Source organism: Alligator sinensis, unplaced genomic scaffold (assembly GCF_000455745.1).
Source record: "Alligator sinensis unplaced genomic scaffold, ASM45574v1 scaffold250_1, whole genome shotgun sequence".
Taxonomy (NCBI): domain Eukaryota; kingdom Metazoa; phylum Chordata; order Crocodylia; family Alligatoridae; genus Alligator; species Alligator sinensis.
In genome coordinates, this window is record NW_005841888.1 from 1,470,235 (window position 1) to 1,486,956 (window position 16,722).

The window sequence follows — 16,722 nt, forward strand, 5'->3', positions numbered from 1 at the left end:
ATGCCAGAGAGCCCTGCTCTAGAGCTCCCCAGCTTCTGGCTTGAGCAACTGTAGGTAAGTGGCTGCATTTCCTCAATTAAGAGCGAATGTCTATCCAGTTGTTTCTCAGTTTAATCTCTGCAGTTTAGACTAACCTGCAAAGACTGAACTGATTCAGCCTCAGGCTTTTTGACTATCTGTATTTAGCCTGTGCGTTCTCAGCTTCTGGTTCATCAGTATACTGTGTGTGAATGAAAACAGCCACAGTTGTGCACTGTCAAATGTTAAGATGACTGGTTCAGAAGGAAAAAAAATCACAACAAAATCATTCAGCACGAAGTTCAGTAACCATTAATGTAGCCACACTGTGTGCAATACTGCATCCATTTATATCTTATGAAAAGAAGGGCCACTCCCATGGCTAGAGTTGCTGGTCTTCAAAAATCCTTTCAACAGAGAAATCAAAGCCAGCTCTTCTGGCAGCCAAAAACGTCTAGTGCACACTCCAGTCTGAATAAGGAAGGCTGTGTGGGACTCCCTGCAGCAAAGATCAGGAATTTGCATCAAGAGAAAGAGGGGAAGAGTCCAGCTCCTTCTTCATTTCTTCATTACTGAGATTTACTCTAGGAGTATCAAAAGACAGAGGAGAGTAAGACTATTTTGTGCATATCAGGCGATTGTGTGAATAAAGCTAGTTGCTGGAGATGAAAAAGGGAAATAGAAATAAGTCTGTAGTGGCTCTGAAAGAAGCCCAGTGTTATCTTTTTTTGTTTGTTTGTTTGGGGTTTTTTTGTTTAACTTGTATGACCAGCAATGAGCCGGTTCTTTCTTATGTAGGCAGCCTCAACTTTTTGTCAAGGTGGGCCAGAAGTAGAAAAAAAAAATCTATTAGTAAGAAATTTGTCACATTTCTTCCTCCTGTACTCTGTCACACAGAAAGAATAAATTTTTACTGCTCTTAGAATATTTTTTCATGGTGCAGTCTAAGAAGCTGTATGACCCAGATGATAAATTTACAACGGGATTACAAACCTTTTATAGCTGCATCAACAATTTGCTTTCAAATAAGGCCCATATTTATCAGAAGTCATTACTCATGTGAAAATTAAGTAGCATATTAAATTTTAGTCTAGTTCCTGAAGGACAGGAGCCACATAAAAACAAAACAACCCATCACCACAAACCGCACTGCCATCAGGACTGTGAGATATGTGGCAGAAGTCACAACAGAAACCACAGACTGAACAGCTTCTACCCCTTTACCATCTCCAGAGCAGTGGTCAGCAATGTCTTTAGGTTGCAGGCTAGTGTGACCCAGTTTGGGTCAGAGGTGGGTGGGAAGGCAGTTGCTGGCTGCATGGCAGCCAGGAAAAGTACCTACTACCTGTGCTTTTCCTTCAACAATACAGGTAGTGCCATAGCTGGATCTCCTTCCTGTGGTGGCAGGTGAAAGTGACTCCTGTCACAGCCCCCAACCACTGAATGCTGCTGAAGTCCCACATTTCCAGGCTGGATCAAATGGCTCTCAGGGCAGAATCTAGCCTGCAGGCCACAGGTTACTGGCTCCTATTCAAAAGGAAATCCCTCCAGGAGTAGACTAGGGATGAGTGGCAAAGCAATCCAGGGAGAATCATACTGTTGAGGAATATACTCTACCCTGCATTCTAGTAAAGGACTTTTGCTCCTTATCACCCAGAGAAAGACTCACTGAAATTATTTCATTAAGAAACTTTTAAAGTAGTGTCACTACTCAGGATTTGGATTAGATGTCCACATGCCAAGTCTTAATACTGCAATTGTCTACCTATGTTATATATCTGTTCAGCTGTTTGCAAAACTGTAATGTTTGAGTTTATAACATTATAAATCCTTGATGTATGTATTTATAATAGAAATGCTGACAAACCACATCTCAAGTGCCAGGAATGAACCATCATAACAAAAAAGTCTTAATCTATTAATTGTGCATCCCACATCTAGCACAGATAAAAGAAGGCTGTCTGGGCTCAATCTTCTTCCCTAACTACAAGACATTCAGAGTAGAATATGACTGGAGCAGACTTGGCACAAAGAGGTTCTATATGAGATGGAAAGTTGTTGCTGTTTATGTTGCAGCAAACGCTCCTGCTTGTGAAAGTGATGGAAATCATGAGAAACAAAAGTGTGTCTCATTATGCGTATTCAGAGCCTCCTTGCACTGTCCTACCAGAACTCAATGTTGCTCAGAACATCTCTTGTCTTTAAAAGTACATAAGTCCATTGTTTTGCATTAAAACACTGGAGTGACTAGCCTCTAACAAGAGATCCTTGTTTCATTGTCCTCCAGATTTTTGCCAGAGGAGGGTAGGAAAAAATACCAAAACTTCCAAGATTTCACTTTGCATTTAAGTAAGAAGAAAATGGGATGACAATGCTTTTGGCTAGGATAATCCCAACTCCAGGAGAAAAAAAGTACCAAGTCTTGCTCGGGATGTAATATATGGAGAATATGTTTTTGTAAAATACAAATGGAAATTAGAAATGGCTTGAAAACACATGCCTACTTTTGTGGAGATACGGAATGAATGACCTAATTTTTTTTGGTCTTATACACAAGATCTTAATACAGTCTACTACTTCTGCAATTCTCTATTTCACTGAAATTGAAGGCTAAGATTTTCTGAAGCGATCAACATTGATTGAACTCTAACACCACTGAAACTACTCACATTGACCTGAGTAGGAAAAGAGTTAGATTAGTGCCGAACATTTTTAGGAGAAGGGGGGGGGGGGGTTGTTAAGATTTTCAAAGCTATGGAAACAGTTATTCTGGGGTACAGCTAGTTATCATCTCAATGAACTCTGCCAGCATAATATTCCAACAAATTTTTGTATGCTGCTGAATCAGATGAAGAGGTACACATGAATAAGAATACATTTTTTAAAAACTCTGTGTCAAACCTGATGCTTCCCAACTTGGGCATGAAGTGTAAAATGAAGGTCCAAGGTTGAAGTTTGTACAAACCTCTTCCAAAGTTGCAGTCACCTAAATTGGTTCAAACAGACCCGAATCATTCTGTGAAACTACACAATAGATTACTGAAGTCCAGTGTGTGATAGGGAGGCTGTGCTATTTTACATTGAAGGACAGAGTTTTTAGAAGTACTCTAGACTGGGAAAAGAAGTGGGTCCAGAATTACAGACAACCTCCTTCTTACACAAATGTGCATAATGGCATACCTACAACACTTTCTAGCACTGCTGGCAGCAAAGCTTTAAATCAATGGAAGCCAACCTTTTTGGCATACATGCCACAAGTTAGCTCCATACCCATACCAAGTGCTTCTCCAATCCCCTTCCCTGGCCCCTCTACTGCTCTATTTCTTTTCTCCCTGCCCAATCTGCTGCTCTGCTTCTTTGCTCTCTGCCCAGTCTGTCACATGCCACCTCACAGAGGCTGATCATGCTGTTTGTGGCACAGGTGCCGCAGGTGGTCATTTCTACTTCAATTCAGATGCAAGATTTGCTGTCAGTGTTTTTGGTTGTAGCCATGTTGGTCTAAGGACATAGGCAGGAAATGTTCGCTGCTTAGATGTGATATCTTTTATTAGACCAACAGAGTAGTTGGAAAAAATGGTCTAATAAAAGATATCACATCTAACCGAAGAACCAGATTTGCTGTCAGGCCTTTGAGGTTTTGTGCTGAGCATACACTACTTCTTGATTTTTATTGAGTGGATAGTAAAAAACAAAGTTTCAGAATCCCACAGATTCTAAATGCAGAATACTTATACCAATGCCCAATGCAAAGGGTCACCATGCCAGTAAAACACATATTTACAGTTTAACCACTGCCTTGGGGCTCTTGCACAAGAAACTGTAAACAATCATCTTGATTTTGCCAAATATGTAATAATTGTGAATACAAATAAGTATCTGGAACTGTGACAAGCCATTTCCACATAAAGCTCAAGCAGCATGTACATTTTGGTGCAAGTCATTGGAAGTATGGTCTGAGAGAGAGAGAGAGAGAGGTACCACTATTAACTAATTAATCTTCACTAATCACATTACAAGATAGTCACTGACAACCTGCACATGGAGAAACTAAGGGAGATGGGGAGCTCAAATAGCAAAGATCAAATTATAATTGTACAATTCTTTCTTTACAGCCTTATTTCATTCCTGTACATTGCGATTCCACTTGGATCCACCTCCTGAATCCACTAGATTTTAACGTTGAAAGGTATGTTATTTCCAGCACTACATCCATCATTTCCAAAACAAGCTCTCTCAAGGATTTTGACAGTTGAGAAAGACAGATAGAAACTCTCTCTATCAGGCCTTTTCAAACTTCCTATCTGCTGTGTCTGTCTGTCTGTCTACGGCCTGGACCTTTGAGGCATCAGCACTCAAAGAATTAAAGAGCTTCTCATCAATGGTTATTTCAATTAGACCTAAAGAAGCACAGAGCTTTATCCTTCTGAATCTAAATCAGTAAAGCACAAGTTTTTTTTCTGGTTTTTTTTTTTACATGACTGATCCTTAGGCTGTGTCACTCCAGCCTGTCCTTTAGGTTCAAGGCCTTAAATCATATAAAGTGAAATCACTATATATATATATATATATATATATGAATATGAATATGAATATGAATATGAGAGAGAGAGAGAGATGCTGTGGATTAAGCCCTGGACCTCATACATGCAAAGCATGTACATTTCTGGTGAGCTAAAGAGAGAGAAATATTTAATATTGATATATACTTATAAAAATATAATCCCAGGACCTGACTGATCATAAAATCAGCACTCCCTTTTTACTGAATTACCACACAAGAGATCAGCAGAGATGTTCAGTGAAGACCCCTCAGTATGAAAGGAGAGAGGGTAACTAGAAGACACTTCTGATCCAGAGAACTTTGAAACTTGCTCCTTTTAGATTGAAAGCAGTCCAGATCCATTGCCTTGTAGGCAGAGCTCGTATTTTTGTAGAGGTTTTTGAAGATGGTGTCTGAAGAGGTAATACCTTCAGAGAATATTTCCTCCTTACCTCTACTGAGTTGAAAGCCCTAATTAATCTTCTGCCATATTTTGTAGGGTTGCTGCTAGTTTCTTGTTCTTACATAGGAAGATGTGCTTGGATTGAAGGTAAGAACACCTACAGCTTGTAAAAGGTTTCTGTGTGAAGTTCTTTAAGAACAAGAGAGTAAGCAGAAGCCTTACACTTGTGGTAGGGAACTCCCTACTAAATATGTACATCCAAATCATGTATTTAGGTGGTCTCTATTATTAAAACATCAGCAGTCTTCATAATTTGAATGTATTTATTCGCAGAACAGAAAGCCATACAAGGCAGGGAAATGTTATTATCTATGTTTTTCAGATAGGAAACGAAGGTACAGAGAATCTATGCAATTTCCTAAAGTTACACGTGACATTTGTGAAAAAAAAAAAAGAGTAGTGAACCATGGACTCCCATGCCACAATCCTCCTGTTCCTCCTCCCTCTCCCCCTTTAGTCTATGAGGTTCTATGACTTGATCCCTCTAGACAGGGGTACACCTGCATATTCTTTTCTTTACATCACAAATGAGCATGATGATGGTATGCTTTTCTAATCTACTGCTTTCTCTCCACTGCTACACTTGCCCGCTATGATCCTTCAATGAAATACTCTAAAAGTATGACCTTTTGAGCTACAGCTGAATTTTGCAGACTAGTCTATGAAACTATTTTGGCACATAGGGATGGCCTGATTTGGCAGTGTCTCTTGTAATTGTCAAATGTGTTGCATTTTATATAATCTTTTTCATTGTATAATGCTGTTTCCAACTGTTATTTCCAACTGAAGCTCCTTTGGAGAGTTCTGCTAGGGAGCCAACAGATAGCAGCTAAATTATTTTACTTAATTTTGAAAATGCTGTCCTCAACAATATCTTGTTGTTCTGTATCAAGATAAGAATGGACCAGAACATCCAAGTGAGTATTACATATACAGCATTCTCTTGTTACACTGAACAAGGAAAAATACATATAAAAAGTAACAATGTAAATTAAAACTTCTACATACATTATTACACTGATGACTGGAATCTGTAAACAATAAGTCTTGTAAATTGTTAGTTACTAGAAATTTCTGTACTATTTTCATAGTCAACACCTACTCTTTTTTCAAATCCTACAATTAAAATTGAGGCTTCATAATCAATATAGAGATAAAAGGGAGAGGAGAGGAGTTGTGCCTACTTGTTAGCTACAGTGCCTTGCTATTGTTACTAAGCTTTGCAATTTATTTATTTATTTATTTTTTTATTACTTATTTTACTAAAACACTCTGCAAGTAAGGAATACCAGAAGACCAAATGTATATAAACACCCCACCCTCAGCCTGAATCATTATTCCCTAGAAGTCTTGCTTGCATGGACAGGTACAGCATTTGCAATCAACAAAGTCAGATGTTTGCCATTTTATGTCACAGTTGGCAAAGTTATTTTTTTACCAGGGAAAAGCTGTGAAATCTGGTAACAGGGCGTTAACAGTGGGGAAATGCTGACTTTCAGAAAGATCAGCACTGGAGTTCCAAAGAGTTCAGAACATGCAGATGTGGCAACGCGATATACGCTTCCAGGACAAAGATGAGTATTTCAACAGTTATTTACTTCCTTTTCAGTTGTTCTTCTGCTTTGAACACTGTCCAGAATCTGTTTAAACTTGCTCAAATGGAACAAGTGGCATATGAGAAATAAGAATGAAAGGATGAGAGAGACAGAAAGAGAGGCAGGCAGACACACACACGTGACTTGGCAACAATTTCTAGATAGAAATAGAAAGATAAAGCTCATAAGAAAATGTATGCCTACTGTCTCACATGAAGTCAACAATATAAGGACTTATACAACTCTTATTCAAATGAGTAATATATTAATGCATATAATCACAAGAGCAATGCCATCAAATTCATTTCAATTCATCCAAGTCATGCTGTCTTGTTCAACAATAAAATCCCAGAGTGGAATCCCAGACTTCACAAGAATACATCTGTGAGAGAAATCATGTGCTGAGATGCCCCACCATCACCTGGTCAATACAGTGGAGTTTATTCCTAATTAAAAAGCTCTTGTGGCCCATCCTAGTAACTGAGTCATCCAAGCTGTGATACCATGTCTCAGCACCATTCTTTTACTGCTCCCTTCTCCTGTCTACCTCCCTCCCCTCAATCCAAAACTCATCAACAGTGTATTAATAAGGTTTCTTCTGGCCACAGCTACCTCCAGGATGCTGTGCATAAGGCTTTTGGAGCTAGAAGGAGCCGTGTACTCTCCCCCGCCAGCTTACTCCTCTCGCAGATATGCAAAAACAGTTCCACTGGATAGGTCATACAGGAGGGAATGGAATTCCACACCGGCAACTGTACCTCCTTTCTACATGGAAGTAAGGGAAGACAGGGTCCAAAACTCTGTGTATATAAACAAAAGGAGATGGTGTAATCCATCCCAAAGAAATTACTTGTGAACAAGTCTTCACAGGATTTGAACCTCCACATTGTACAGCAACCCAAAAAATATGTTAACTATTCCACTGGCTTGATCTGACTGAATGTCAAACATTAGATTTCATTAAAAAAAAAAAAACCCACAACCCCCCCCCCAAAAAAAAAAAACACAAGCTTCTGGCCCTCTGCCTGAGTCTGATGACAGCCCGAAATGATGACTCCACTAGCCAGCAATTCTACTGAATTTTTAACACTGAAGTTTAATGACATTGTAAATGTAAGCTTTGACTACTGTGTTGCTTATTTTAGCAGTGACGTGGAGTGAGCATAGGGAGTGGGGAGTTGGGACTTACCAAAAGGAGGGAGAAGCAAAGAAAAAAAATACAAAAAAGATAAGGAAATAAATAATAGAAGTAGGAGGATGATTATCTTGATGGCAAGCAAATTTTCCCTGAAGTACTGAATGTGATAATAAAGTACCTAACAAACTCTTGACTAAACATGCCTTCATTTTTTCCCATTATTTAGGATTGCTTATGTTCTTTGCTAAAAGTATGCTGTTCCCAATGAAGCCAGGATTGAGCCTTCTGAGTGCTGTAATACTACTATTCAACACTGATCTAGCACCTTCTATTTTCAGAGCACTATACCAACATTATATTTATAATTAATGTTCACCAACTGCTGTCATCAAAACTTCATAGTTCCATGAAATCATAGAGAAATCATCCAGTTATGACCAACTATCTGGAAGTATATTTTCTCATTTATCATCTATGGGAAAGGAGGGAATAATCAAGGTGGAAAAGCAAATTCTAAGAATCAAAATATAAGTTATAAAGCAAGATGTAAGGTATACAAATTAAGAGGTGTCAACCGATCCTTCAAGAATAAGAGAATCATCACTGCTTATGCTAGAGACTATTTAAATATAGCATCAGGAAGTATTAAAGATGATGAAAAATACAACCTAACAAAAGTATACAAACAGTAGTTATCATAACAGTAAGATTATTGCCCTAAATTTAGCAAATTTATGAATTAAACAATCAAATCTCAAATGAAATGCTGCAGAACTTAAAATGGGATTTCTAAACATCCAACAGTTGAATTGCAAGCCTGAATATATATTGTGACTTTTAGTCTTGTTAACTAAGGAATGAAAAGTGAAGTGAGATTAAAGCAATAATGACCCAGAGAGAACCTAAAAAAAGAGAAGAAAATATGCACTGTTGCTGGAAAATATAGCATTAAGTGACTACAGAATTGGAAACAAAGTGAGAAATTAGAGGGGACTGAACAGGTTTCATAGATTTCATAGACATTAGGTCTGGAAGGGACCTTGCAAGACCATTGAGTCCAGCCCCCTGCTCCAGGGGCAGGAAGTCAGCAGGGATCATAGGATCCCAGCATGATTAACATCCAGATATCTTTTGAAGGCGTTCAGAGTAGGTGCTTGAACCACGTCCAGCAGCAATCTATTCCAAACCTTGGGGGCTTGGACAGTAAAGAAGTTCTTCCTTATGTCCAGCCTGAAACGGTCATGGAGGAGCTTATGACCGTTCGACCTTGTCATCCTTTGAGGCACTCTATTGAATAGATGTTCCCCCAGATCCTGGTGAGCACCCCTGATGAACTTATATGTAGCCACCAGATCACCCCTGAGCCTGTGCTTTTCCAGGCTGAAGAGTCCCATGGCTCTCAGCTTCTCTTCATAAGGTCTGTTTTCCTGACCTCTGATCACGTGCGCAGCTCTCCTCTGCACCCTCTCAAGCTTCTCCACATCCTTTTTGAATTGTGGAGCCCAAAACTGGACGCAGTACTCCAGCTGCGGTCTCACCAAGGCCAAGTACAACGGGAGGATGACGTCCTGGGATTTACTTGAGAAGCATCTGTGGATGTAAGCAAGCATTTTGAATGCTTTACTAGCAGCAGTATCACATTGCAGGCTCACGTTCACCTTGTGGTCAATCATAACCCCCAAGTCCCTTTCATCCATAGTGCTAGCCAGCATAGCACTGCCGAGCCTACAAGGATTCTGCAGGTTTTTCTTCCCAAGGTGGAGAACCTTGCATTTTTCAGTGTTAAACACCATCAGGTTCTCATCTGCCCATTTCCTGAGCCTGTCAATGTCAGCCTGGATCACCCTCCTGTCTTCAGGTGTGGACGCTTTATCCCAGAGTTTGGTGTCATCAGCAAACTTGGCCAGTCCGCTTCTGATGCCAATGTCTACATCATTAATGAAGATGTTAAATAGTACAGGCCCAAGGACAGAGCCCTGGGGGACCCCGCTGGCGACAGGGCACCACGATTGACTTCCGTCAACCACCATCCTCTGGGTCCTACCACGGAGCCAATTCCCCAGCTAGCGGATCGCGGTGTGGCTGAGGCCGCAGTTAGTCGGTTTTACTCAGAGGTGATCGTGGGATACCAGATTGAAGGCTTTTTTAAAGTCAAGATATATGACATCAATCTCTTCTCCTTTGTCCAGGTGATAGGTCACCTGCTCGTAGAAGGAAGCAAGACTGGTCAAGCAAGAACTACCCGCAACAAACCCATGATGCCTATCCCTCAGGATGTTGCCATCAGCCAGCCTGTTAAGAATGGCCTCTTTGAAAATCTTTTTGAAGACCTTCCCCAGGATAGAGGTCAGGCTGATGGGCCTATAGTTTGCTGGATCCACTTTCCTTCCTTTCTTGAAGATAGGAACAACACTGGAAGAAGGCCAATCATCAGGGACTTCACCAGAGCACCACGAGTTCTCAAAGATCCGTGCCAGGGGCTGGGCTCTGATGCTAGCCCTTGAGTACCCTGGGGTACTCCTTGAGTACCCTGGGGTATAAACTGTCAGGGCCGTCTGACTTGAAGGTGTCCAGCCTCTCAAGGTGTTCTTTCACGAGGTCAGCATTGATGGAGGGTAAGGAATCTCCCTCACCCGGGCCTCCCTGTCCCATAGTGGGCAGGGGCGTCCCATGGGACTGATAAAATGTACCCATTTAATAAGTTGGCTTTTTCCTGGTTGTTGGTCGTCAGTTCTCCCATCTGGTTTAGCAGGGGTCCAATGTTGCCCTTGCTTTTTCTCCGGCTCCCCACATATCTAAAAAAGAACTTTTTGTTGTCCTTGATACTTGTAGCTAGTCAGAGTTCCATCACAGTCTTGGGTTTCCTGGTTTGCTTCCTGCAGGTCTGGACCAGTGCAGAGGTTCATCAATGACTTGCATGCAAATGGCACAAAAAGGTAAGTGGCACAAAAGAGAGTACAAGCATAAAATGAAAACAACTGCATAACTACTTCAGTGTAGGGACATTCTACCTAGTTGTATGTTTTTATATATATCAAGATTTTGGGGTACTAAGACAATACCTCAAATGAAAATAAAACAGATCCGATTAATAATAGCTGTTTGAAAAAAAAAAGCAGCTAAATAGTTTTAAAAGTCAAATATAGGTTGGCTAACCTATCTTAAATATTCAGCTTTGACAAGAATAATGATTCAGTCTGAAGCTGGTTCATATCTCTATATAAAATAGTGATCAACAGTTTCATGAGATGCTTAAATGTTACTTTTCATTCATTTAAAAAGAAAGTGCTACCTATAGTTGATCTATTATTCAATCATTTGGAGCTACTAACTGGCTAAAGACTGGAGTCTGGTGAGCTGGGTTATAGTTCTCACTCTACCACAGAATTATGGGGTGACCTTCAGAAAGTTATGTAATGTTATCTGCCTCCATTCCCCATTTTTAATAAAGGTGTTTGGTCAAAGGCCTGTTCCAAGCCTTGCAGCCCACTGGTCTAGTGTTGTCAAAGCACACTAGTTTTTGTAGACAACAACACAAAAGGGCTAGACATGACTGGCCACTAGTCCAGAGTGGCTCAAGCTCAAGACTCTGCATCTGTAAGAAGGTGACTGCACAAAAGGTGTTAGAATTTCTGTAAAGCAATGAGATCCTGATAGAAGGAGCTATAATATGCAGATATGATTCCCCTTTACTTAAGCATTTTTCACACCACATGATACACCAAGCTCCTTAACAGATTACTAGTAATTGAAATGCATAGCATCTATGTAGGCTCCATCCATCTTCTAAAAATCTAGACTTTGGGTATTTTGTAGATATAGGCAGCCCATTAATATGACACATCGGAAAACTTGGACCATGGTGCATTACTCCACTGAAACGGATCTATTATATGATTAACATGTGAACTGATCATTCTACAGGGTATGCTTTGTGCGGGCCGGGAGCGGTCCGAGGCTTTCGGGGGCGCGCGGCGGGCTGTGGCCAGCAGCCCTGGCACGTGGGTCGGGGAATTCGTCACGGCGGACTAGAATTAGGCACAGACGCGTAGCGGTTGATTAAAGATTATTTTACTTACACCGTAGATGGTCGCGGTGCAGGCAGGAAAACTTCTCTTAAGTTGCAGTTACAAACGAAAAGAAAACTCGCACGAACAAGACCCGTAGAAAACTCGAGCCTCTTAAACCCGGAAAGAGCTCTGGATACACACACACACAAAGTTTGCTAGGCTCCGTGGACCGAGCGCACAGGGAAGGGTACGTCGAGGGATCAGGCGGCGACGGGGAGAGGCTAGAGGTTGATCAGGCCCCTATATCCTTCTTAAGGCACACGCTGGGTTCATTAAGCTCCACAGCGCTTAGAGTGCTTCACGAGATGGATGTGAAGTTCTCCTCCTCCAACTTGGGCGGAAACTGCTCAAGCCTCTTATACGGCTAGCCAGCCAATCGCTAGCCGCCCCGTGGGAATAATTTAGAAACAGCCAATAGTGGGACACAAATTTACATACGAATGGCGGGAACTCCTTTGCACTGGGGTTTTCTCTATGCAACTGAGAACTGAACCGTGCAAAGAAAGCTCCTCATGGCGGGAAATAATTCTGCAGTGCCGAAGCGCGCACACAAATCATACCCTTTGGGTCATGACATGCTTCAAAGACACAAGCTGGCTAGACTTCACTTCATTCTAACTCTCTTACACATACTTAATGGAGTATGTTGCCAGCTAAGAGAAGATCATCTGAAAACTTTCATCCCAGTACTGAATGATTGCCACATCACAATGAATTCATTAGCAGGCAATCTTTTGCTTAACAAGCTGGTTTACTTGAAGGATGGCTAAATTAACAGCTTCTATCACTAACAATAGAGCTCTTGGATCCACTTTATTAACTGGAGAAGCACACAAACCGAACTAAAAGCGGCTATCCAAACAGAGTGACTATCCAAAATCAGAAAGGTTTCAAATGCTTCTCAGGCAGGCATGTCCTTGAGAGGGGAAAGGCTTCATTTCAGTGGCCAGTTTTTCCTTGGTTAAAGAATTTATTTTCAGAAAACACTTAAAGGGAATTTGAGCATTTGTACACATGCATGGGCCACAGTGCTGGGCACTTTTTAAAGTGCCTGGCGCTGCAGCGTATGCATTTGTGTAAATGGTGAAATGCGTGTCAGCACTGAGAAAATGACAGTGGTGTGCTTTGGAACTAAAACACATCAAAGGTGTTTTAGTTCAAAAACGCACTGCTGCCATTTTCTGCATACTAATGTGCATTTTGCCATTCATACAAGTGCATGTAATGCAGTGCTGGGTGTGTCAGCTCATGTGCTCCGCAAACTCCATTAATCAAGACTGCTCTGATGCGCTTGATTTCCAGCGCGTTGGAGCAGACAAAGGTCCATGTATATACGCCCAAAGGATTTACTCTTCTGTAACTATAGCACAATTAAATCATTCTAATCCAGTATCTGTTCTCTTCAGACACATTCTATGAAACTGGTCCTTTTGCCCTTCTAAAAACAAATCAAAGTTTGTCCACCTCTGCCTTTAATAAAAGACGACACTGGGAGAATCTTTTTTGTTATCATTATCCTATGTGTACATATATGCACATACACAACCCATGTGAAATAGCTGCATTCTAAATCACATTTTGTTTAAAAAGGGCTACTGTTCAAAAACAGCTCTATATTTCACTGATCAGACTGAGATAATGTAGCTCCATACAGATCTGCTCTAATTTGTTTAATTTTAGGCCTAATTCTGAATAGGTCCAATGGGTCCTTCCCACTACCTATCCAAAGACAATTATCTCCAAGGTATAAAGAACAGTTTTATCGTTTGCTAATTTAGTAGGGTTTGTTGACATTTAATATACACTGGATTAATGAGAGAACTTCTAAAATGTTTGAAAAAATATGAAGAGAAAATGTGTTCATTAACTGGAAATTTAAGATTTCTGGGATGAAACAATGAATTAAAAGGCTCTGTTGCCCCACAAACCTGGCCATCTGTTTATATGCTTCTTCAGCTACAGCAAAAATGTGTGGATCCATATCCCCCATATTTTGACCACTGTAGGCATTGATGATATCTTCGCCATATATAGGCAGCTGCTCATAAGGATTTATGGCTACCAAGACGATACCTACAAGGGAAATTATACAAACCCAGTTAATAATAGCTAAGTGAAAAAAAAGCAAAAACACTTTCAAAAGCCAAGCAAAATTATTTTGTGTACTGCACTCTGGCAGGCGTTACCAGAGTGTTACTTACCCGTGGCATAAGGCATATCATATATTCGCATATGATATTACAACACCATATGCCAACAATAAAAAACTTTAGTACAGAACTTTTTAATCAATAGTGGCTTGACTTTAAATTGTAACGTCCTAAAAGGGCTCAAAAATAAATGGAGATATATTTTATATGACTGACATCTTGCATACAATCACAGATGGAAACCAAAAGTTAGACTTGTAAAAAGTGCCGTAAGGTCAGTTTAATATTCACAGAAAAACATATTTAACTCCCTACATTTTCTAATTTCTTCTATCCCTTTTTTCCATGCTCCCTCTATCTAAATGGACCTGCCTTTATACCACACTCAATCACCACATTTGAGTGCCCCTTCTAGTTCATCCTGCCCTTTTTACTCTCCCTAAATTGCATCCTAATTCAGTCTGTAACACTGGATAAAATGAGGACTCAGGCACATCTCTGTCTGTCCCTGGAGTAAGGTCCAAAAGATTGCTGGTCACATTCTTCATCATGAATAAGGAGGGTTTCTTCACCCAGAGGGGCAGTTTGAGCAAAGGCTAATAGTAGCTTTCCATCCTGCAGTCCTGTTAATGTACAGGGAGGGCTTATTTGTTCCAGTTGTAGAGAAAAGCCACTGCTTGCTGCCACCATGACAGAGCCTATAGAGAAGTAGTGGCTATGAAGGAAAAAAGAACCCATCATGATTTTAAATGAAATGGCTTTAAAGTGCAATGCTAATCTCTCAGAATCAGTGAGACATCATTCAATGAAAGGCAGCTTGGGCAAGGAAGTCTTTATCTAGACCCACCCCCCACCTTCTCTCTCATCAGAGATGCTTATAAAGCATTCAGTTTTGCATGTGAATTTATCTACTCTTACTTCCTCTACGCTGTTTCCATTTTAAGCTGTCATCCAGGTAAAGAAATTAAATTAGATAGGCCCAAGTATTACAATTAGGATATGAAAATTCTTTCATGGAAAAGCAAAGAAAAGGCACCTGAAATCTGGACCTGCTACTAAAGTGGCCTTTCACTTCTGTAAGTAACTAAATTCTATTATTTATTTATTTACAGATCAGGCACACAGCAAACCAATGACAACCCATCTTTCAAAAAAGATCTCAAAGTTTCTTAACCAATCTCATCAGATGCACAAGTTATAGGTCTAGTCTAGACACACCTATCTATCTAGCCTGTGATACAAACAGCTCAGTGTTTTTCCATCAGCCATGACCACTGGGATGACTCAGAAATCTGAAATTAGAGTCTTGGTACTGTTAAAAATATATGCCAAGCTCTACTGCTTTAATGAAAAACCAAAAAGGGAAAAAAGAAATGAACCCTACAACTGGCTGGTTCAAGGAATTTGTGTGAGCCAGTTTCAAACAGCTAGCCATTGAAAATATGAGCAGGTGATAGAGTTGCAAGCTCTGATCCACATTACAGATGCAACCTAGCTTGAGAAGCACAAAAATGGAGATCGCAAGTGATGTTATAGACCAATAGGAAGTGCAGTGCCAGAGCTGGGCAACTGCTAGAAATTTGGAAGTAGCTAATGTGCCACAAATCAGACGTAATGTGCACTTGCAGATCTTTGGGGGAAAGTATGCACAGTGCCTGTCTGCAAAATCCTGGACTTCCTTAGAAAACCAGATTCAATCCAACGAAATTAAAAGTAAATAAAACTACAGTTAAGATGCTTCCATAGGAAAAAAAAGATTGGAAGCAGCCACAGATACTATTAATGCTGGAATAGGTCTGATGTGGTCCCCTGTAAAAAAGGGGTGTCAAGTGTTTGCTTCCTACTGGAGCACCTCCAGGAAACACTTCTCAAAACTGCCACAGATGTTTGTCATGTGTTTGGAAGCTTTTTGAGATCTCTTGCAGGCTACAAGAGATCAGTGACCATCTATAAACTCACTAGGGGGGACCAGAAGGGTTTGGGGAGACCTTGTTTCCCCTAGCACCCCCCGGGATAACAAGGAATAATGACCACAAGTTGTTGGAGAGTAGGTTTAGATTAGACATCCATAAGAACTACTTCACAGTCAGGGCGGCTAGGATCTGCAACCAACTTCTAAGGGAAGTGGTGCTGGCTCCTACCCTGGGGGTCTTTAAGAAGCGGCTTGATGCCTACCTGGCTGGGCAGACAAGGTTCCTTGGGTGAATTTGATATCTTTTATTAGACCAACCCAAATAGTTGGAGAATAGTTATTAGGCAAACTTTTGGGTTCAAAAACCCTTCTTCAGGCTAAGGAAGTTTCAGCAGTTGGTGTGTGCTCTTCCTGGATAGAATGAAAAGTAAAGAAGCCAGAGGCTGGACTGGGGAGTCAGTTGCCAGGCAGATTATAATGTATCAAAAATCCAATGTCTATGTTTAGTCCCTGATCTCTAGTATCCAGCAGGTTGATGAAATGGAGTTCATAGGCTCGTCTCTGGGATGCATTGTATAAATTTCCCTTGAGGATCAGGACTGAGAGATTGGAGAGAGAGTGGCCCTCCTGTGAGAAATGTGCCCCCACCGGTAATTGGGTATTTCTGTCTTTGACGGATTTCCGGTGTGCGTTCTTTCTGGTGCGCAGTTGTTGTCTGGTCTCTCCTACATATTTTCCATCAGGGCATTTGGTGCATTGGATGAGGTATATTACATTTCTGGAGGTGCAGCTGTAAGATCCTGGGATGCTGATGGCTCTGTTGTGGGGTGTAGTAA

General features: G+C 40.8%; 1 protein-coding gene across 1 annotated transcript in view; it reads right to left on the minus strand.

Moving 5' to 3' along the window:
- The window catches only part of MYO5A (myosin VA), a 175,390-nt gene that overhangs the window by 98,491 nt on the left and 60,177 nt on the right, over nt 1–16,722 (minus strand). Inside the window, exon 4 of the mRNA XM_014517056.2 lies at nt 13,753–13,897. Within this exon, the coding sequence (XP_014372542.1) occupies nt 13,753–13,897 (145 nt within the window). The remainder of the gene's footprint in view (nt 1–13,752; nt 13,898–16,722) is intronic.